General features: G+C 38.0%; 1 protein-coding gene across 3 annotated transcripts in view; it reads left to right on the forward strand.

Annotated features, from left to right (window-relative positions):
- The first annotated feature begins 992 nt into the window (after nt 1–992).
- The window catches only part of MTMR2 (myotubularin related protein 2), a 116071-nt gene continuing 95432 nt past the window's right edge, over nt 993–21631 (forward strand). The window contains exons 1-2 of one of the 3 annotated variants that reach the window (XM_058687402.1): nt 993–1213; nt 11324–11394. Coding sequence is in view for 1 of the 3 variants with exons in the window: in XM_058687401.1 (XP_058543384.1) it covers nt 1134–1213 (80 nt within the window). In the remaining 2 variants the exon portion in view is untranslated. Of the gene's footprint in view, nt 1214–11323; nt 11395–17013; nt 17275–21631 lie in introns of those variants that run through there. The other 2 variants (XM_058687401.1, XM_058687403.1) reach the window with 2 other exon arrangements.

Here is a 21631-nt window from a genome sequence, read left to right on the forward strand (position 1 = left end):
ACAGACTTTAACCCAAGTTATAGCAGGACTGAAAATTTCTGCTTTTCTAGTGCCTCTTCTGCAATGTTGGGTCGGTGGGGGGAATGGAGATAGAATGAGGAGCATTAATTTTTTCCTACCTGTCCTGTACTTTCTCTACTCCCTTTCCCATACCAATCACTTCTTCTCTGCCACCCTTCCTATATGTTCCTGTCCGTTTCTTGCAGTTGTATTAGAAACTGTTTATATGCATTAAAACATTACATGCATCCTAACAACCTTTACGAAGTAGGCAGTAATACTAACATCTAATATTTGAGTGCTTACTATGTGCCAAAAATTGTTTTAAGCATTTTACCTGCATTAACTCATCTAATCTGTGAAGTCATTAGTCTTCCTATTTTACAGCTAAGGAAGCCGATGTTCAATGCCTTGGGTTACACTGCATGTAACTGGCAGAGGCAGGACTTGAATTCATGTCCGACTCACTAAACCAGGCTTTAATCGCTATTTAATAATAATTAATTAGTATTTTCAGCCCCAAATCTGGTGAACACTTTTGCCATTTCGAGTTTCCTCATCCTTTACGTTCCCGTATGTTCTTTCTCTTCGTGATCCCCCACGTCCTTTCTGCCCCTTCATCCTACCGTTGTTCGGCCTTCCTTTATTACTCCGTCTTCTCACTATCCTTGACCAGCACCGTGCCGGCCTCAGTCATCCCCATGCCTATCATCCCTGTCCCTTTCTTCCCCGGAGACGTTCATCCCTAGTATTCCCTTATTCCTCTCTCTCGTTTCTAAAATTCCCCCTCCTCCCACAGGGTCCTCGTCCCTCCAGCCTCAGGGGACCCTCTCACCCCCGGAACGGCCACCTCCTTTCCCAGGGTCTAGAGGCCACGCGGGGCACGCAGCGAGCGCACGCAGCGAGCGCAGCGCGTCGGGGCTGCAGTCAGAGGGGCGCCGCGGGGTCCTCCGGCTCCTCGGCGGCCCCCGGGCGCGGTGCAGTCTGGGGGAACATGGCCGCTTCCGGTCTCCCTCCCGGGCCGGCGCTGGCCTGACCGCGGCCCCTGCCCGGCGCACTCCGCCCTCCGCTCCTCCCGCCCCGCAGCGGCGGAGGTCGCTTCAGCCTTTCCCTCCCGCTGCCCCCGCCGCGCCATGGAGAAGAGCTCGAGCTGCGAGAGTCTTGGCTCCCAGCCGGCCGCAGCACGGCCGCCCAGCGTGGACTCCCTGTCCAGGTAACCAGGATGCCCACGGCCCCGCCCAGCGTCCGAGAGGGATGGAGAGGGGCCGGGGACCCGCTGGATGGTGCCCCATCTCTCTGACTGCTTCCGAAGGCTGCGCCGAAATTCCTTCCCTGGGACTTGGGAGCCACTTCTTCCTCCCTCTTTGGGATTTAGAAGCTGGGAAAAGGGAGGTTAAAACTCACTGCCGCCTTATCGGTGATTCTCCCTTTCGTGCAACGATCTCGTTTCATCCCTGGTTGAGGCAGCCCCAGTTCATTAGTTTCTCATTCCATCTCGAATTATTTTTTTTGGACAGCCCTTCCCCCAGCCACCACCCCTCATTTCCTCTCTGCCTGTCTTTCTTTACTATTTTCAAAACCATCCTCCAGTCTTTCTTCCGTCTGTCCGTATGTCTTTGATTTTTGGATTCTTGCCCACCCTTTCCTCTTTTTTTCCATCACTTCACTTCCTTATCGCTTTCATGATTTTCCCTATACTCTGACCACCCGCCACCCTTTTCGTTTTAAAAATGTAAATAAAAATGCCCACTGTACGTCTCTTTTCTAAATCTTCCAGCTGAAAGTCATTATCTAGGAATCTGACTAGTCCTTAACCCCGAGTAAATAATGAGTGGTAGTTTTCTTTCTTGGACTACCGGTTCTCCTGGTTATTTCTCTTGTACCAGATGGGATTTTTTTCCTCCCTGGAATTTTGAGGAGGACTTTAGTATGCAGTTTTGCAGACAGCTGTTGCGAATATTAACTAGACATGTTTTCGATGAATTTTTTCCCTTTGGTTTTAAAACAGTGATTTAAAATTTCGGGAAGAAATAATAGAAGACCTGTGTATATTATATATCCATAACAAAATAAGGTTCTTTTCCATCGAAAAATAGTCTGTTATTAGAGAGTTATTAGATACTGATCTGCTATGTGAAAACATAATTTTCATTATCTTCTGAATAAACTGAAGTTTCTCTCTTTTAATTCATTTTGGGGTTTCATTAAGTACGGGTGATACTGCTGTGTTTTCCTATTACTGTTCAGATCTCATTGGGAAATGATTAGCTGATATCATCATTATAAATTAAGATTCTCTTCCTAAAGCATTCATAGCAGCCTACCCACACCTTTTCCAGAGTTCTTAACAAACACAGTGTAATTGCTTGTTTAATTGTCTTTTTTATTAGGCTATAAGCTACTGGAGGACAAGGACCTTACTCATTTTCTTATCTCCAGCATTTAACAGAGATGCTGTGTGTCAGAGGTGCTCAACAAACATTTTTTTGAATTTGTAGATTTAATAATTTTCCAGGAGAGAAGAATTTTCTTTGCATTCAATTACATATATTGTACATTTGTTTCAAGTATTTTTAAAATTTTATGTTTATTTTTCTGAAATTTAGAAAGCTGAGGATTTAAAATTAAAGAAAAAACAGGTTGGAAAATTATATTTTATAGGAAAGTTATAAATGACAGCTATGGTTCAGAATAGAATGTAAAGAAAACAAATGAGGCAACTAGTAATCTCACCCAAGTAAGAGGATTTAGAACCACAGGAGGCAGCATAGTCTGTTAGAATGAACAATATACTGGAAGTTAGGAACTCTTAAAAGTCCCTGGCCCAGCTAGCTCTTTGGCTTGTATCATAATCTTTCTAGTCTACGTTTTCTCATCTTTCAAAATAAAAAAAGTTGGTCTAGAAAAACTGTAAGGTCTCTGGGTGCTCTAAAATTCTATCATTCTTTTTTTTTTTTTTTTTTTTTTTAAATTTTTTTTTTTCAACGTTTTTTATTTATTTTTGGGACAGAGAGAGACAGAGCACGAACGGGGGAGGGGCAGAGAGAGAGGGAGACACAGAATCGGAAACAGGCTCCAGGCTCCGAGCCATCAGCCCAGAGCCTGACGCGGGGCTCGAACTCACAGACCGCGAGATCGTGACCTGGCTGAAGTCGGACGCTTAACCGACTGCGCCACCCAGGCGCCCCAAATTCTATCATTCTTTATCTTAATGACAATGATTATTAAGATGCATTCTTATCAACTACTAATTCCCTTTACAAATACTCTTTGTTAACGGATTTTTGAAATTATACTAAGTAAATGTCTGTTATTATTACAAATTAATGTACCTAATTATGCCACTTAAGCACATTTATTGCCCCCCCCAAAAGAAAGCCCAGTAACTTGAACGTTTATACATACATTTTAAGTCTTAATTAAAGAATTGTTTTTTTTTTAATTTTTTTTTTAATGTTCATTTATTTTTGAGAGAGAGAGAGAGACAGCGTGTGAGCAGGGAGGGGCAGACAGAGAGGGAGACACAGAATCTGAAGCAGGCTCCAGGCTCTGAGCTTCGAGCTTCTAGCACAGAGCCTGATGCAGGGCTCGAACTCACAAACTGAGATCATGACCTGAGCCGAAGTCGGACACTTAACCGACTGAGCCACCCAGGCGCCCCTTAATTAAAGAATTGTTACTGACAGATGAATATGAGAAAAGTAACTCCTTGAAAGAGTTTTGACTGGAATATGTTATCCTCATCCTCTCTGGAAAAAATATTAGTATGATCTACTTTCCATAGGAGAATGCCAGCTTTCATTCCTCTCCTCTGGAAAGTAGAAAAAACTAACATTTATTGAGTGTGTGCTAGGTAGAATTCACCCCGCTAAATTTTTTCATATCTTTTATTTTATGAATCATTACACTTGTTTGATCAGTGTAGAATAGCTGCATTGGAGATACTTGTTAGAAAGCTTAAATTTAAACTTAATCTAGGCTAACAATCAATTGTAGGTGATTCTAATACAGAGGCAAGGTAGACAACCATGATTAGAATAGCTATGCTAAGTGGCTATCCAGTAGCTTAAATTTTTACTTTGATAGCTTATGGTAAAGCAAACCATCAATGTTTGGACTGTATTGTCTCAGCCTTTTGCAGAAACATTGCCCTTAAAGTGTAGTTTATTTTTATGCCTTCTTTTTTTTACAGTTAGGACATTTTTGATTTCATATTTTCAATTAGGGAATTGCCATGTGAATTTTTTTGATACCTCCCATACAATAATAGTTTATATGTTCAATGTGTTTCCTATGTCTTTTCCAGACTAGACTGACACAGATTTCTGCTGAGTTTGGCTCCGAGAAAAATTGTTTATGTAAAAAATGTATGCTTCCCATTTGTTTGAAAATAGAAACTATGTAACTGCATCTTTCTCTTCAATTTAGCAAAAAGATTTCAGTCAGATTTGTAACTGAAGTTGGTAATACACCCCTCTCTAATTTCTTCAAGTACTTTTACTATTAGATGAATTCAGTTTAAGTATCATGTGATATTCAAATGTGTTAATTTGTAAGTTTTTTAATGCTTTTCTGGGATATCGGGGTAATACAAATCTGAAAAATAATACACTAGTCTTTCTGGTTGCCCATTGTTTTTGTGAAAATGACAAACCATTGCAGTGGGGTGACTGGCTCTTGTGGGATCTGTAGTTCACACTAAATGCATGTTGAATCTTGATATCTACCTGTCTGTCTGTCTATATCTTTAGTCATCTCAGAGTAGTTGCTATTGCAGCTCTAGGCATTGCCTTCTGGGTCATCATTGACTTGATACTTTTTGGCCAGAAAAGAGTGATTTTATTTTTCATATGATATCCAGATAGCAGTTTCCTAATCAGCTATGTTCATGTTGTCTTGCATCCTTAAAAAAAGTAATGTTCTTTGGTGAGTCTTGCTTGGAGTTGCTCAACTTCAGTAGGCTGTTCAGTAGCTCTTGTATATTCTGCTGTTGTCCATTCTTCAATGCGTCCAGCTGATAGAGAGAGAGCTGGGAGCAAATTCACTTCAGCACACTGACAACCTGGCTGTATTCCATAATTTAATTCTTGCTGCTCTTTCTCTGATTCTTGACATAAGTATGACTTATACAGGATAGAGTTAAAACAATCCTGTGGGCTAGCTATGATAGCGAGGGTGGGCCTGTGCCTTAGAATTGTATAAGTTAATGCAGCAGGATTTGACACTATCCTGGTAGTATTCTGCCTTCTTAGTCTGGTTTTCCATTTTTTTCAGTTTGTACGCTGTTATAAAATGTACTGCTGGAGTGGGTTTCTTTGATTATTTTTTACTATGCATAATCAAATGCTGACACATGTGATGCCAAATAGGTGCCCAGTGAACATTTAAATAAAGAATGGTTGAATGTTCATTGCTCTTTTATATGTTGTGTCCACTCAAAGGATTAAAAAGGGTTTTCTTATGTTGAATTTGGCCTGTAAAGACACAATTTCAGGTTCAAGCTAAAGTTATTCTTAAATGAAGTCTCTTGACACACTGAGCTGATTTAATTGACTACATTATCTTTTCTTGTGCCCAGTCCTGTATATCTTCACAACATTGTGTTCCTGTAGCCTACCTGCTTTTCCATCTGCTACTCTTTATTATTTTGGTTTCTTTCTGTCTAATTTATCTTGTCAGTCATTTTATTTAATGCCTATTTCTTTCATCCTTTATATACCCTCATGCTGGGCACCACTTGTTCGTCTCAGATTATTTTGGTGTATAAGTTGATTTCTAGTCTATAAATTCATTAGCATTTATATTTACATATTTATATGCACATATTTACATTTAGCTTAGATAAAAATCAAAGGGTGGCACCCAGAATATACTCAAAAAAATAGCCTTCAACTAATTACATTTTTAAGTTACATGTCTTCCTTTAAAATTACCATCATCTGAAAATAGCAAATCCTGGATTTTTGTTTCCATGAATTTTGACGGTACTTATAATCTGAAAAGGGAGAAAAGTTTTTGAGATTTCTGAGACACATTTTGTTGTAAGGTCTCACCTTTAGTTTCAGCCTCAAGGCCACTTAGAGGTAATATGTTGGTAGGAAATATGCTTTTGGGTTGTTTTCCAGTAGTGGTGATGGATTTGTGTCCAATCACACATTCTTACCCACTTCCTTGTGACTCTTGGCATGTCTTCGGAGGCAGCTGACCAGGGTTAGTGGTAGAAACTCACTGTGGAACTTAGTGAAACTCACAGGTTGAACTTCCAGCCTTGGCCATATAATTAGCACTTTGTGTCAGACATCGAATGTATTGGTCACTTAAAAATTACTTATTTTGGATTTTATTTTTCCAGGACCCTAAAAGAACTTTAAAGTTTTGTCAGACGAGATCCAATATTATTGTGAGCTAATCAATAATTACTGTGTAGATTTTTCTGAAAGAGCATTTAAAAAGATTCATTACTAGTCAAAAGTATACAAGTATACTAAAGCTGAGATTGGGTCCCCTATATGTTTTCTTCTTTCCTCTTTATGCTATCATCAGTAGTCTTCTATTAACGTAGACCATTAGTTCCCAGATCAGTAGCATCAGCATCCCTTGGGGATTTGTTGAAAATACAGATTCCTTGGTCTTACCTCAGATTTAATTGGATAAAAGACTCTAGGGGTAGAGCCTGCGGTTTGTTTTAATATGTCCTCCAGGTGATCCTAAACTAAAACCAAGAGTTTGAGAGCCACTGCCTCAGGTCTTTTACTAATTGTTTTCTAGTAACTCCATCAAATTTGCTGAAATAGACTAGGTTAAGGTCTGTGTTACAGCTACCATAAGCCTATTACTTGACAGCATTTTTGTACAAATATTGATTGAAGTAGTGGAAGGTAAAAGTCATCTTTTGTGGATTTATGATATCTAATTTTGGGAAATTTCTTGAGGGTTTTTTTTTTTTTTTTTTTTTTTTTCTCAGCCATGAGTAACACATCAGAAATACGTGTTTTAGGCCTTTTCTTAAAAATGGGTATTTGGTGGGGCGCCTGGGTGGCTCAGTTGGTTAAGCGTCCGACTTCGGCTCAGGTCATGATCTCATGGTCCATGAGTTCGAGCCCCACATCGGGCTCTGTGCTGACAGCTCAGAGCCTGGAGCCTGTTTCAGATTCTGTGTCTCCCTCTCTCTCTGACCCTCCTCCGTTCATGCTCTGTCTCTCCCTGTCTCAAAAATAAATAAATGTTAAAAAAAAAAATTAAAAAAAAAATAGGTCTTTGGTAAGATACATTAGGGGTAACATTAAAAAATATATTATAGGGGCGCCTGGGTGGCTCGGTCGGTTAAGCGTCCGACTTCAGCTCAGGTCATGATCTCACGGTCCGGGAGTTCGAGCCCCGCGTCAGGCTCTGTGCTGACAGCTCAGAGCCTGGAGCCTGTTTCAGATTCTGTGTCTCCCTCTCTCTCTGCTCCTCCCCTGTTCATGCTCTGTCTCTCTCTGTCTCAAAAATAAATAAACGTTAAAAGAAATAAAAAATAAAAAAAAATATATTATAAAGAAGTAATTCCAGGAAACCATCACCTGAACCAGTGAAGTCTGGATTACGCCCAAGGGAAGGAAATAACCCTGATACAGATGTCCAGAGAGCAGTAAGTTTATTTTGTAAAGCTGCCAAGTTCATGCTATTGTATTCAAAATCACCAGGGCCAAAGGTTGTATGTGATTCAGGACTTGACCAGTGGAAATTCTCTAGATTTTAGTAGAGAGTATTTTCTCTTTTTAAGAAAATTATTTTTGAATAGGTAAAGCACTTGCCATCTTTGTCCTATTGTTTGATTTAGTTAAATCTGTGGATAGGATTGAAAACTATTGAGAGGTTATAATTAAGGACAGGGAGTGATTTTAAAAGCCTGCTTTCCACAGGAAATCAGGTTAAAAATGGAAATTTTGGGGAAAAAAAAGTTGGTACAAGGTTATTAAAATGAAAGACACTGGTGAAGATGCCCTCTTAATGAAAATAATAACCTCAGTTCACTTTCCTGTAATTCTATTACACAGAACTGATTGTGCTGTCCTTCTTAATGTGTTTCTGTATATGTACCAATGCTGTCATCACTATAGACTGCTAATGCATCAACTTTGTAGTTCTTCCCCTGCCCAAGTACTTAGTACTTACTGTGGCAATACTCGCTGATGACTTTTCATTTCTTTCAGAGACTCTTATTGGATGTGATTATCTCTTGGGCTCTTTAAATACTTTTTAGTCTATATTAAATAAGGGCAGATGCTATGTTTTCAATATAATAAGAATTAACTTTTAAAATATGTTTCAGGGGGCGCCTGGGTGGCGCAGTCGGTTAAGCGTCCGACTTCAGCCAGGTCACGATCTCGTGGTCTGTGAGTTCGAGCCCCGCGTCAGGCTCTGGGCTGATGGCTCAGAGCCTGGAGCCTGTTTCCGATTCTGTGTCTCCCTCTCTCTCTGCCCCTCCCCCGTTCATGCTCTGTCTCTCTCTGTCCCAAAAATAAATAAAAAACGTTGAAAAAAAAAATTAAAAAAAAAAAAATATGTTTCAGGGGTGCCTGGGTGGCTCAGTCTGTTAAGTGTCTGACTCTTTTATTTTTATTTTTTTTTAATGTTTATTTATTTTTGACAGAGAAAGAGCATGAGCAGGGGAGGGGCAGAGAGAGAGGGAGATGCAGAATCTGAAGCAGGCTCCAGGCTCCGAGCTGTCAGCACAGAGCCTGACGTGGGGCTCGAACTCACAGACCGCGAGATCATGACCTGAGCCAAAGTCGGATGCTCAACCGACTGAGCCACCTAGGTGCCTCGCGTCTGACTCTTGATCTTGGTTCAGGTCAGGCTCCACACTGGGCATGGGGCCTGCTTAGGATTCTCTCCCTCTCTCTCTGCCCCTTCCTTGCTTGCATGTGTGCGGGCACACACACACATACACACACACACACTCTCTCTCTCTCAAAATAAATAAATAAACATTAAAAAATGTGTTTTAAACTATATACTTCAAAAACCCTAAATAGTGTGATACTTGGAAAACTCTTCTTATTTTTTTAAAGTTAGGGTTTTGATTTCACAGAGTATAAGAGAAAATCCAAACTAACTGGCTTAACAGAGATAATTTAAGTTTTTCACCCACATAAAAACCCAGGGGTAGTCAGTACAGATCCGATATAGTGGACCTGAAGTGTCAAGGGCACAGACTCGTTATTCCAGTGTTATCTCGTGAACCAAAACATTTGTTGAAGCGCTAACCTTTGCATTCATTGTAGTCACGAGAAAGGAGGAAGGGAAGAAGAAAGGTATGTTCTCTCTCTTTAAAGGATACTTTTTTGAAGTTAATGTAGTCTTTTAAGCTTCTATCCAGTTGGTCAGAACATGTTCCCATGGCCATACGTAGCCAAAAGGAAGGCTAGGATATATAGTCTCTTCTGGGAGGCCCGTGTTAAGCTAAAAATGGGAGGTTCTGTCTATAAGAAATAGGAGAGAATTGGTATTGGAGGTAATTAGCAGCTTCTTCCTATTATTTAAATGAATCATTTTAGCAAAGAAGACATTTTCCGGTGAAAGTCTACAATACTTCACTTCTGAGACTTGCAAAAGCAGTGACCAACGTAGAAAATGCACTGAGAGACATGATATATGGTAGCAGACTAGAAAAGAAAACTGTATCTTGGAGCACTCTAAACTCTTGAGTTTTTTAACTTTCTGGTTTTTTGTGTATTATTTTGGGCCAGATTTTTATAATCCTAATCTGGGATTATAATGTCAAAAGGATATGTTTAATAATCGTCAGCTTGTGAAGTGAAAGGCAAATGGAAGTCAAATGAAGAATGATCAGCTGTACTCTTTCATTGTTTATTTCCTTTGAGGAGCTCAAGGAATTGTGTGGTAAAGTGGCCGTGGTGGTGAGGATGGTGGCCTACACTGCTTACTCTTCTGCAGTTCTCAGCTCATTTCCAAGCCACGTGTCCATGTGTTTTATTTCCCACCCCCAAAATACTGCATCAGGTTCTATTTAGGTATTTCCTCTCATTTCAATTCTAACGGTTTGGTATCTGTAAGGGAAATAAAGCTTGCCGTTTGGGGCCATGTTAGTTTCTGAGTGCTTTTGCCAATATTTTGTGTGTCTTTATATCTTTGACCTACAAATTTGAAAATCCACAGAAATCTGTTTATTCATTTTTGTGTGTCCTAATTTAAATATTACTATTTTAAGCATGGAATGTCAAACATAGGTGTTTAATCATTCAGGAGTGAGTAGGAGAGGGTAGAGAAGTCTCCTCTGGATTGTATTATTCCTTGGATTCAGAGGGTTTAATAGGCATGAGTAACCAATATATGCATCTCCTTTCTTAACAGAATTGCATTCACAGATGACTGCAAGTGAGCAGTTTTTCAGATAGGACTCTGTTAGCAGGTCGTGTGTTAGCAAAAGGAATAATAACTTTGGCTGATGATAGGCTCCTGGTTACCAGGAGCTTAATTTTCTTGAGCTGAGCCAGGATGCTCAGCAAGGTCAAAAATAAAATTTTATACAATACAGATGTCCTCTGCTACTGGTATTGAATAATATTCTTCCATTACCACCAAAGGCAGTACCTAAAAATATAAGCCCCTGGGATAAGCTTTGCTTTTCAAGTGGTGGACAGTTATTCTACTAGTAAATTAATATTGTTGTTGTGATTATTAATACTAATATAAATAATAAGTATAAATAATAACATTTCTGAGTGCTAAATCCTTTAATATGCATTTTCTCATATCATCATCATAATTGGATAAAATAAACAGTGTTAACTGTTTCCATTTTACAGTTGAGAAAACTGAAGATTAGGGAGAGCAGTTTGACATTTGGACCCTAGTCTTTTTAATGTTAGGGTCTTCGTAAAGAACTGATCATACCCGAAGATCTAGTGTTCAAGGTCCAGGCCAAAACCTGGTGGTTAGAGGACAGTCCCGAGGCAAGTTGATGGGTGGTAGAGTGATTGGCTGCACTACCGAGAAGGAAAAGGATAACGTGTACACAGTAATTAGTGCGTTCAGAGTGTCCATATTTGGAGAGAATTTTCTCTAGCTTTGAATGTTGTTTTCTTCTGACAGAAAATTGGATGATTTTTTTTTTCTTTGCTTGATGATTAAGAGGATAGTGTCATTAGAACAACACTACATTTTGAACGTCAGATAAATTATGAAGCAGCTAGACGGGGAACCTCCTCTTGCCATTCCCTACCTCGCAGGCTTTATAGAATAATTTAGAATACTTTACTGTAGGGTTCCTTAAATATCTGAATTCCCCTAAGTTCCTTTGTGTGTTTGTTTACAGTTAATGTGTTAAGAGCCATTGACATTTGAAGATCATCAGAAGTGAAGATAAAACATCTCAAAAATTATAATGTAAGTGAATGGGAAAATGGAATTAAAAATGGACAAAAGTTAATATTGCCAACAATATTTCTGGAATCCATATACTTTTGCCCCAAATGAAATTTATGCATTTGAGTAACCATTAACTTCAAACTTGAGTCCCAATTCCAAGTCCCAGTCCTTAAAATTCTGTGTTGGAGTAAACAGTTGCTACGTTTTAGTCACCAGTAATTTTCCATTAAAATTCTTTGGGCTTCCGCATAATGTTTTTTCCCTTTTTCTCTTTAGTAGTTTGCAGGTTGACAGTGGCTCCTGCTATATTTAAAATTATATGTGTGTACAGACTGAGGTTTTTGCTCTTCAGCTGGTGATGTATGTTCTACCCAATTTTAATTTTACTACCATTTTGTATGTTTCTTAGCCAAAAATATGACAGCTAGTCTCTTCCCTTCCTTTCTTCCTCTTTATAAATATTTATTTATCATCTACTGTGGCCTGCACATTATGCTATATCCAGAATTCCTAAGACCTTGGTGCTTACATGAGTTGTGTCATTTTTTTTATACAGTTAGGGACTTTAGAGATCATTTGTGAGTCACAGTGATGTGACTAGGACTTGTGATGACCTCAAGTGTGGCTGAGGACCACCTGCATATTTCAGTCACCTGTGTTGCTTGGTGGACATTTAACTTCCTAGCTTCCAGTGCAGACATTCTGAATCATGGGGAGTGGGCCCAAGAATCTGCACTTAAAGTGAGAACCTTCAATCCAGATACTTTCTAGAACCTATAAGTTTGTAGATGCAGGAACAGACCTAGAGAAGTTTAATAATTTACCCAAAGGTACAATATGTGCTAGAAGGCCAGAAAAGATTGGTGTCGTTTCAAGTCCTTTAAAGTCACAGAGCTAATTAGTGTTAGAAGTGTTCTGGCTCCCAGTTCTAGACTTCATTAAATCATGTAGTGACTTTTGTTGGGCCAGGCAACTTCACTGTGTATATATAAAATCATAACTAATTATCACTGGTATTGAAAAATTAAATGCACATATGGGTTTTGTGTATGAAAAACATGGACTGTTTTTTCATCAGATATGTGACTGGTTCTGATTTTGAAATCATTAGATGGAAAAAGACCTTAGTAGTCCAAGTAGACCCCCCCACCCCCACTCCGGCCATGGTACTATTCCTACTTGGCCTTTAAGTTTTATGCTTCTAAGGAAGGATTTGATTTAATTTTTGCATCATGGTAACTAGCATAGTGCTTTGCAGATAGTAGGTGCTTGCTAAACTATAGTATGAACAGTTTACTGTTAAAACTTTGTCCCCCCCCCCCCCTTTGGATTCTGTTATATAGTACTAGGAGTGGTTTTATTTTCTTGATATTTTATTCTGTTATTTTTTATTTTGGCGGGGTGGGGGGAGAAAAACGGGGGAAGAGAGAGAGAGAGAGAGAAGATCTTAAGTGGACTTCTTGCTCAGCGTGGAGCCCAGTGTGAGGCTCGATCCCTCAACCCTGGGGTCATGACCTGAGCCAAAATCAAGAGTCACTGACTGAGCCACCCATGCGCCCCATGAATCTGATATTTTATATACCAAGCCAGAGACCTTAAACAATTGGTTATTTTATATTTTTAGTATTGAATTATTATAGCTGATAGTCACAGTATCTCTGAGGGATTGAAATAGTCTAAATTATTTTCTGAATTATAGAAGTTTGACTTAGTTTTAGTATTGTGTATATTTTGTATTGCATATGGTATACTGATAGTTACTGAATTATAATCTTACATTAGGAAATGTAGTTTTCCAATTTTTGGGAAACATTTTGTAATTCTCAAATTTGTTAGTAAGTTTAACTATAAAATGCCATTTTCCAATTTTCTGAATATTTTGGAACATGTTTTAATTGTAAGATATAAGAAAAGCAATATTTAAAAATAACTTTTTCATTTCTAATAAGTTTAAGTAATGTAAATTTTCTTTCCATTGAATTTTTTTCCTCTGTTTTAACCACAGACCCCAGTAAATATTATATAGCTGTAAAAGAGAACTTTATCCACTATGTAATCTAACTTTTTCATTTTTTTATGCTAGGACACTAAAGCTAAGGGATTTGCCTAAGAGTGGAAATTTTATGAATGTTGCCATATATTTGTGAACAAACAGAATAATATTTATGGTATTTCTATGATGACATGTGTGAAAAGCTTTTAAAAAAGTGTCACACGAGTAGAATGTATTATGATTACTGCTATGATGATAATATGTCTGCTAAGTTCCCTCATGACTTGATTGAAAATTTTCACTATTGTTTAATTTAAAGTCAGAAAAAGAAACTGGTCAGATTTTACTGAATTTCCTTTTACTTTGCAGGTTCCCTAAATTTCTCTTTCACTGTGTGTAATCTAATCCAGATTGTCACCTTATAAAATTACACAAAATACTCACGATGATATTTACTGGAAGAGTTCTGTTGGCCATTTTCCATGGGAAAATGATGAATGCCCGGTTTTATCCCTCAGTATAATCAAAGTAGCTAATAGTAATAATAACACATTTTGGTGTAGTTTTTGTGGTTACAAATCTCTTTGACCTACATCATCTCCATTGTTTCTCATAACAGCCTCGTGAGGTAGATCTTTGATAGATGAGTTACTGAAGCTCAGAGAAGTGATGTGATTGTCACAGTCTCCTGTGCATAAGAGATGGAGTTAGAACTTAAACTCTGACTCCAAATGCCATTCTGTTTCCACTTCCCAGCATAAATCTTAACATGGAACCCCTGGAGTTTCATGGGGTATACATCTTTCTATTTAAGAGAAATTCTGAGTATTGGAAAATCGATGACAGTTTCATCTTGTCCAGCCAACCTGATTATTCAGTGCATACTTCTCTTTAAAAGTCCGACTCATGTTGCTACTTTTAAAATACTTAATAAGAGTTGAAGGTATCTTTTGGATCAAAGACTCATTCTCAGCATGGCTACTAGTGTGTGCTGCTTAAAATTATTTGAGTGTTTAAATGTTTTTTTTTAATACTTTTTTTTAACGTTTATTTACTATTGAGAGACAGAGAGACACAGAGCATGAGCAGGGGAGGGGTAGAGAGAGGGGGAGACACAGAATCTGAAGCAGGCTCCAGGCTTTGAGCTGTCAGCACAGAGCCCGACACGGGGCTCAAATTCACAAACCACGAGATCATGACCTGGGCTCAAATTCACAAACCACGAGATCATGACCTGAGCCGAAGTTGGTCGCCTAACCAACTGAGCCACCCAGGCGCCCCTAAAATTATTTGAGTGTTTAAATGTTTGAAACAGTAGTATGTTGAACTATACAAGCTCAAAAAATAAACTGTGATATAATACAACACAGTGTGCTGAAATGTCTTGATTCCTTCTTAGTCCTTGGCTCTTTAGTTCTGATTCTACTTCTTGACTGTGACTCTGGATGGGTCACTTGATTTCTGTGAGCCTGATTCCCTTATCTGGAGAAAGGGTAAAATGATATCTGCTGTCCTACCTTTTATAGGGCTGCTTTGAGGACTAAATATGAGGATTGATGATGCTGACAATAAGAAAAAATCAGCTAACTGCTGTGTAATGCATATCATGTGGTAGGCACAGTTTTAAGTATAGTTGGTTAAGCATCTGACTCTTGATCTCAGCTCAGGTCTTGATCTCAGGGTCTTGAGTTCAAGCCCCGTGTTGGGCTCCACACTGGGCATGGAGCCTACTTTAAAAAAAAAATATTTTATATATGTTCATTTAGTTCTCATAACAGTCCTGCAAGGTATACGAATTGTTACTATTGCCACTTTGTAGATGCAAAATCTGAGGCACAGAGAGGTGAAGTAACTTCCTCAGGGTCATACAGGGTGACTGAACCAGAATTTAGTACCAGGCAGTGTAGCCCTAGAGTTGGTAGTATGTGTGGAAGATAGTGTGCTTTGACCCTTGTAAAGGGCTATGCTAATGTTAACCATTAATACTTTAAAAAATTGTTTAAAAAGAGAGATGTGTTCCTCATCCTTGTTATACAGATAGAGAAAAAAGACAAAAACAAGCAAGAAAAAAGTCTTTATGATTTATGATTTTTAACAATTAACTGACCTCACAAATTTGGAAGAATATTAGAAATTATGGAGAGAGAAATTACTGAATGAGGCTAATACATTTGATTTTTAATTTAACCTTTCCAGGCTAAAATGTGAAAGAGACATTGAGTGCTTTTCTTTTCCTACTGAATGTTTTAACTTAATGACTGGAAAACAAAGTGAAATACCTGTGTTATTTTCTGGGATTTTGACGTTTGTGCAGAAAAGTTTTATCTCATTACACTGCCAGGGAGTGACTAGTTAACAGTAATAATTAGTTTTGCTTTGTCTAGGATTACAAAAAAAAAAAAAAGCAAACCTTTATATAGTCTGAAGAATGAATATGTGACTTTATGGTTTTAATGCTGAATTCAGATTTGCATGATGGGATGAGAAAATCATATGTGAGGTCATTTGTGAAGGAATGAATTCCCTATATGTTTTTCTGTTTGTCCACCTCAAAGCGTTTTTGAGAAAGCATTTATTGCATAATAGGTCAACTGCCCTTTTTTAGTGTTTCTGACCTTGTATTTCAATTTGGGATGGACGTATTTGTTTCTAAAAGGAAATGCAGTTTCAGAGTCGTGCACTTTGAGTTCTAATGATGTGACCAATTTTCAGTTTAGTATGACATTTTCTCAGCTACACTTCACTGTAAATAACTTCCCCTTTAGGCTACTTATGAATCCGTATAAGTTTTAATTTTAGCTCTCGTCTTCAGAGTTTGAGTCAGATTTAGAAGGTCTGAGAAATTCTTTTAAGGGGCTGCTGAGGGTTTTGGGATTGGCACTGGGACTCAAGGTGCCTCTTACTCCATTTTTACCCCATTCTCTGGACACACGCTAGTATTGGCTAGAATATTTTGGTTTTTACTTGTCCATTTATTTATATTTCCAGATAAGTGCTTTGAAGAAACACTACTCTGCAGAAAAAAAAGTATGTAAGGCATTTCCTTTATAGCCAGGTTTTTCACACTTGCTGGTGCATTACCACATAATATGCCCTGACTTTTGGGAAATATAGTTGACAGACCTGAAAACAAAATAATGAAATTAAAATGTCCCCAAGGTCACGTGTACCTTAGAACCTTGGGATTTTCCAGACAGAGTGCCAACATGCGCCAGCTGTCCCAGAGCTCAAATCCCCTTTGTTTCTCGGAAGAATACAAAATGTATTCTCTCATCTGTATCCATCAGATGCCGTGATGAGAAGATCATTTATGCTGTATCTTTTTATACTATAGATCGGTTAAGAAATTTAGGGTTCTGGTGTAGCATTTCAAAAAATAATTATAAGCTATAAATTAATTTGGTTTTGGTAGTTGTTTTTCTATTTTGGGGATCCTGCAAATATTCTGACAATAAGTCTTTTGTGTGCCAATGTTTTATACACACTGCAGGCTTTTTATTATTTTTTTTTAATAAAATTTTGAACAGAATGACTGATAGAACATGAATAGTGCTTATGACACTATGGTCCATTGTGTAAGCGCTGAAAACAAATTTGCATTCCTCGAAAAGCTTGTTCACAGGCAGAATATAGAACACATTCTTTAATGTTCTTGGACAAACATGCTATGCGTGTGCTCAGGACATTAGTTTCAAGAGAATACTTTTTAAAAAGGACCTTTTCTTTCCATGGACTACTGAAGAAAAGTTAAATTGGCAGTAGGAGGGAGTGAAGCGATTTAAATAAGGCAAGTGGTTTAGATTTTATTGTAATGACTATGGTCAGTAGTACCTGGAAGCAAAAGACATGCAACCTCTCCCAGATCCTCTGGAGGCGTTTGTTTACTAGGATATACGAAAAGATAGGTGAGTTGTTTTCAGGCTGGTTTGAATGAAGGGTATATATCATGCTGCTATGTTTATCTGTACCTTTAATTTTCATACATACTTTTTTACTTTCGGTAGAAATGATTTTATTGGATTTTGAAATATTAGATCAGGAGAAATAAGAGTACTATAAATATACTTATGGCGTCTGTTAGTGCTTGGGTTTTATATTTCTGTTCACTATTGCGAAATACCTCCAAGTATACTATGAATGACAATAAAGTAATGATAATTCCATTAATAGTCCAGCAAACCAGTAAAGCCAGAGAGGTTCAATACTTTGCTAATGGTTACACTGAAAGATTCAGGTGACGGAATTGGTTTTGTGAGTGAAGCTTTGGGCAGTCTTCTGTTTGACTGTGTCAGAAGTTACGTAAGATGTGTGTGTATGTGTATGGGTGTGTAATATATGTATAAATATATAACATAGAAAAATATAAATATATTATTTATAGATAAATAAAAAACAAAAAACATGAATATAATATGTTTATACATATATAAAAAACAACTTCATCCTGGTATTTGTTCTTTGTTTTAAGTGATTCATCAAACTCTTTTTAAGTTTAAAAGTTAGTACGTGCAGTTATCTTAATCAAATGAGGACATTTTACAGTATAGACCTAAGTGTAAAGTACTTTTGCGGCCAAATGCTTTGCTTTATTTTAATTTAATTAATCGATTCCTTCTTAAAAGGAGACCCTTATTTCTGATCTCATTCTGTTTTCCCTTCTGAAGAAGATACTCTTATATTTCTACAGGGCTATTTGTTGAATATTTTCTATCACTGCCCGTTATTTAGCACTAATAACTTTCAATAGGCCATGTTTTTGATCCTTATTATAGTCTTACGCGGTATTGTTAACTTATAAAGAACAAACAGAGACAGATGTAAGTAACTTGCCTGAATTGTTATTTGCTAAGTGGTGAGATCAAGTCTCTGTGACCCTAAAGCTTATGTTTTCAGCCACTAAGCACTTCTACATCTTGTTCTGTGCTTTGTGTTCTCTTCTGTTTCAGTTGTGTCCTGTATATTCCTTCATTGCTATACAGTACTATTATGAGACACTTTCATATCTGGCACCTTCATTAGGTTGTAAGTCCCTTGAAGAAAATGAATCTATTTTCAACTTTATCCCTAGTATGTAATCCATTGCTGATGTTAGTAAATGTCTGTGGAAGAGATAGATGAGAGGGCATGATAAGGGAGATTCAGGAAGTTCCTTCTCCCCAAATGGAGGGGAAGCTTGGTAAGAGCAGGGGGGCAGATAGCTAAGAGGCCTTTAGCTAGAGGTAGGCTTTCTTAGTTTCTATCCTTCCAAGGAGCTGAACGGTACTCTGAGGCATGGGAATATTCGGAGGTGATAGGTGAACCCTGCTCTCTGGAGGCAGATTTCTCTGCCTTTGCAGCATTAACAGTGATGCTTGTAAGCCTAGTAGTATTGAGGCAAGAAGTACTTCTGTAGTTGGTACCCCAATTTATTTGTTTGAACATAATTTTCTTAATTTGCAACTTTTTAGCTTGATTAATTCTCAGGAATGATTATAATTTAAAAAAATCTCCTAACTGAAACAAAAAAATAGAAAAATGGAGAGGACTTTATCTTATTTAATGGTACGCTTTTGAAAAGCACACAGAGAGTAATTCCTGTCCCCCTACCAATAATTAGTTTGTATAACTGCTCGCCTAAATGCTATACTTTGAAATGGCAGAACTTTTGATACCAAAAGGGTGGAGCATTGTTCTTAGGAGTAGTGTAGCAAAGGAAAAAGACATTCTGTTATAACAACAGCAGACCAGTAAATGTGTGGGAATGACTAAAAGTCAGATGATGGGATTTCTGTTTTGATCTTGTGGTGGAAGGAAAACTGTGTCACTCTGGCTAAGATAGTGGCAGAGCTATTAAAAAACAGAGTATGACTACAGCTGTTCTCTATTGTGCCTCCCTTACTGTAGACCTAAGTTCTGTTCTTCCATGGGTATGTGTATTATTTTGTGGAACTAGAAGTTAACATTTAAGTAAGATCAACTTGCTTCTTTTTAATTAGGAATAAAGAGAATAATGTAGCTTCGGGTGGGATGAGGAGTGGGTTAAAGAGCAGGGAATTTGGAGGAGAGGGACTTCCCATTTATAGAGCCCATGGCCCTGCAAATTTGGATAAATGCATTTGTGAATGTAAATTGCTTGCACGTTCATATAATCTTTACTCTTCCTAAGAGTTGAGAATGAATCAGAATTTAATACATTAGACTATAATTATAGATTTTTTTTTAAGTTTATTTTGAGTGAGAGAGAGAGAGAGAATGCATGTGTGCGCACACAAGTGCTTGTACTTGTGTGAGTGGGGGAGGGACAGAGAGAGAGAGGGAGAGAGAATCCTAAGTGGCTCCACAGTCAGCACAGAGCCCAATGTGGGGCTCCAGCTCACGAACCATGAGATCATGACCTGAGCCGAAATCAAGAGTCGGACACTCAACTGACTGAGCCACCCACGTACCCCTAAAGAGTTCTGATTTTTATTTGGGAAATTTTCTTGGATTAAGCATTTACTGAGTTTGTGCATTTTACCAAAGTAGAACACATACACTGGCTTGAAAACATTAGCAAAGAACCAGTAAGAAATAGCCGTGAATTAAAGGTGAATGTGCTGAAGGGGACATATATCCAGGAGGAATGCTGTTAATCTGGAAAGTCGTCCTGGAAAGATGCCTTGTTTCTTAGACAGCCCCATATATATTTGTTTTTTGCTTTAAACTTAAATCTTAAACATTTTAACAGTGACTTCATTTTCTACATTTTAGCATGTTATCAGTTGCAGGACATTCCTGCCCTCTGCCTTTTTTTTTTTTTTTTTTTTTAACCAGTAGGATTTACCTATAAAAGAATCTTACAATTCAGGGGTGCCTGGCTGGCTCAGTTGGTTAGCTGTCCTACTCTTGATCTTGGTTCAGGTGTTGATCTTGGGGTCATGAATTCAAGCCCTGTGCTGGGCCATGCAGGGTGTGAAGCCTACTTAAAAAAAAAATTTTTTTTTTTTCAAAAAGAATCTTAAAATTCAGATAGCATTTTCAGTTATTTTTTAAATAACTATTCAGTGAGATAACGAGTAAGTATTTTTTATTTCTACTCATAATATGAAGTTGAGGCTCTAAAGCCTAACCGACTTTCCATAATTTATGAGACCTATTTCTCTTCTTGTAGTTTAAACTCACATGTCTGGTTGGAGTGGGAGAGTAGCTTATCTATGTGTTAGCATTTGCCAAAGCATCCCTTGCTTTATATTGTGAAGATGCTTTTTAGTATGGTAACGTAATCGACTATAAAACACTTAACTATAGATCTCCTTTTTTGGTTGTGAAATTGTACGTGGCAGTTGTGGTGAAAACAGAAAGGATCTGTGTTTCCAACAATGATTTAATAATTGGAACAGGTTGCTACAAGGGAAATATAAAATTTTCTTCTGTAGAGGTTATTTTTGTTTGCTCATCTTGTTTTAAATGAATTGTATTAAGTTTCCTCAGGAGAGACTATTTGATTGTTGACAGTTTAGTTCCTTGGTTCTTTTAAAAAAAAATTTTTTTTTAATGTTTATTTTTGAGAGAGAGAAAGGGAGAGAGAGCAAGCAGGGGAGAGACAGAGAGGGAGACACAGAATCTGAGGCAGGCTCCAGGCTCTGAGCTGTCAACACAGAGCCCAACGTGGGGCTCGAACTCATGAACTACGAGATCATGACCTGAGCCGAAGTCAGACGCTTAACCAACTGAGCCACCCAGGCACCCCAGTTCCTTGGTTCTTTATTGACCAAATTATTAGAGTCTTATTTGTTTGGCTCCATCAGTCCTGTGTTTAACCTTATTCTGATAAATTAGAGTTCTCTGATGGCAGTGGGAGGTGTCCTATTCCAGGCTCCATTAGGTATAAATAGTTTAAATTGTTTTGGTGTTTCTGTTTGTCAAGTAATGTGCTAAACTCTTTGCACACGTGATTTTATTTAATCCTTATAACTAGGTGAAGTCTTCCTGGCAGTCAGTAATTATTAACTAAGTGAAGGAGATATAAAATAAATAAGTAAAACAAACTATGTCAGATGATAATAAGCACTCTAGGAAAAATGAAGCAGGGAAGGGAGTAGAGAATGAGTGGGTGGGTTTAGAGTAGTTTGCAATTTTAAATACAGTGGTCGGGGAAGATCTTACTAAGAAGGCAATATTTGAGCAAAGAAGCTGAAGGAAAAAATGGGAAATATGGGAGAATAAAGTTAGAGATAACTGAAGGAATAAAGGTCTTCAAGTAGGAAGTTGCCTAGTGTGTTTGAGGAACAGAAAGGAGTCAGT

Source organism: Neofelis nebulosa, chromosome 10 (assembly GCF_028018385.1).
Source record: "Neofelis nebulosa isolate mNeoNeb1 chromosome 10, mNeoNeb1.pri, whole genome shotgun sequence".
NCBI classification, from domain to species: domain Eukaryota; kingdom Metazoa; phylum Chordata; class Mammalia; order Carnivora; family Felidae; genus Neofelis; species Neofelis nebulosa.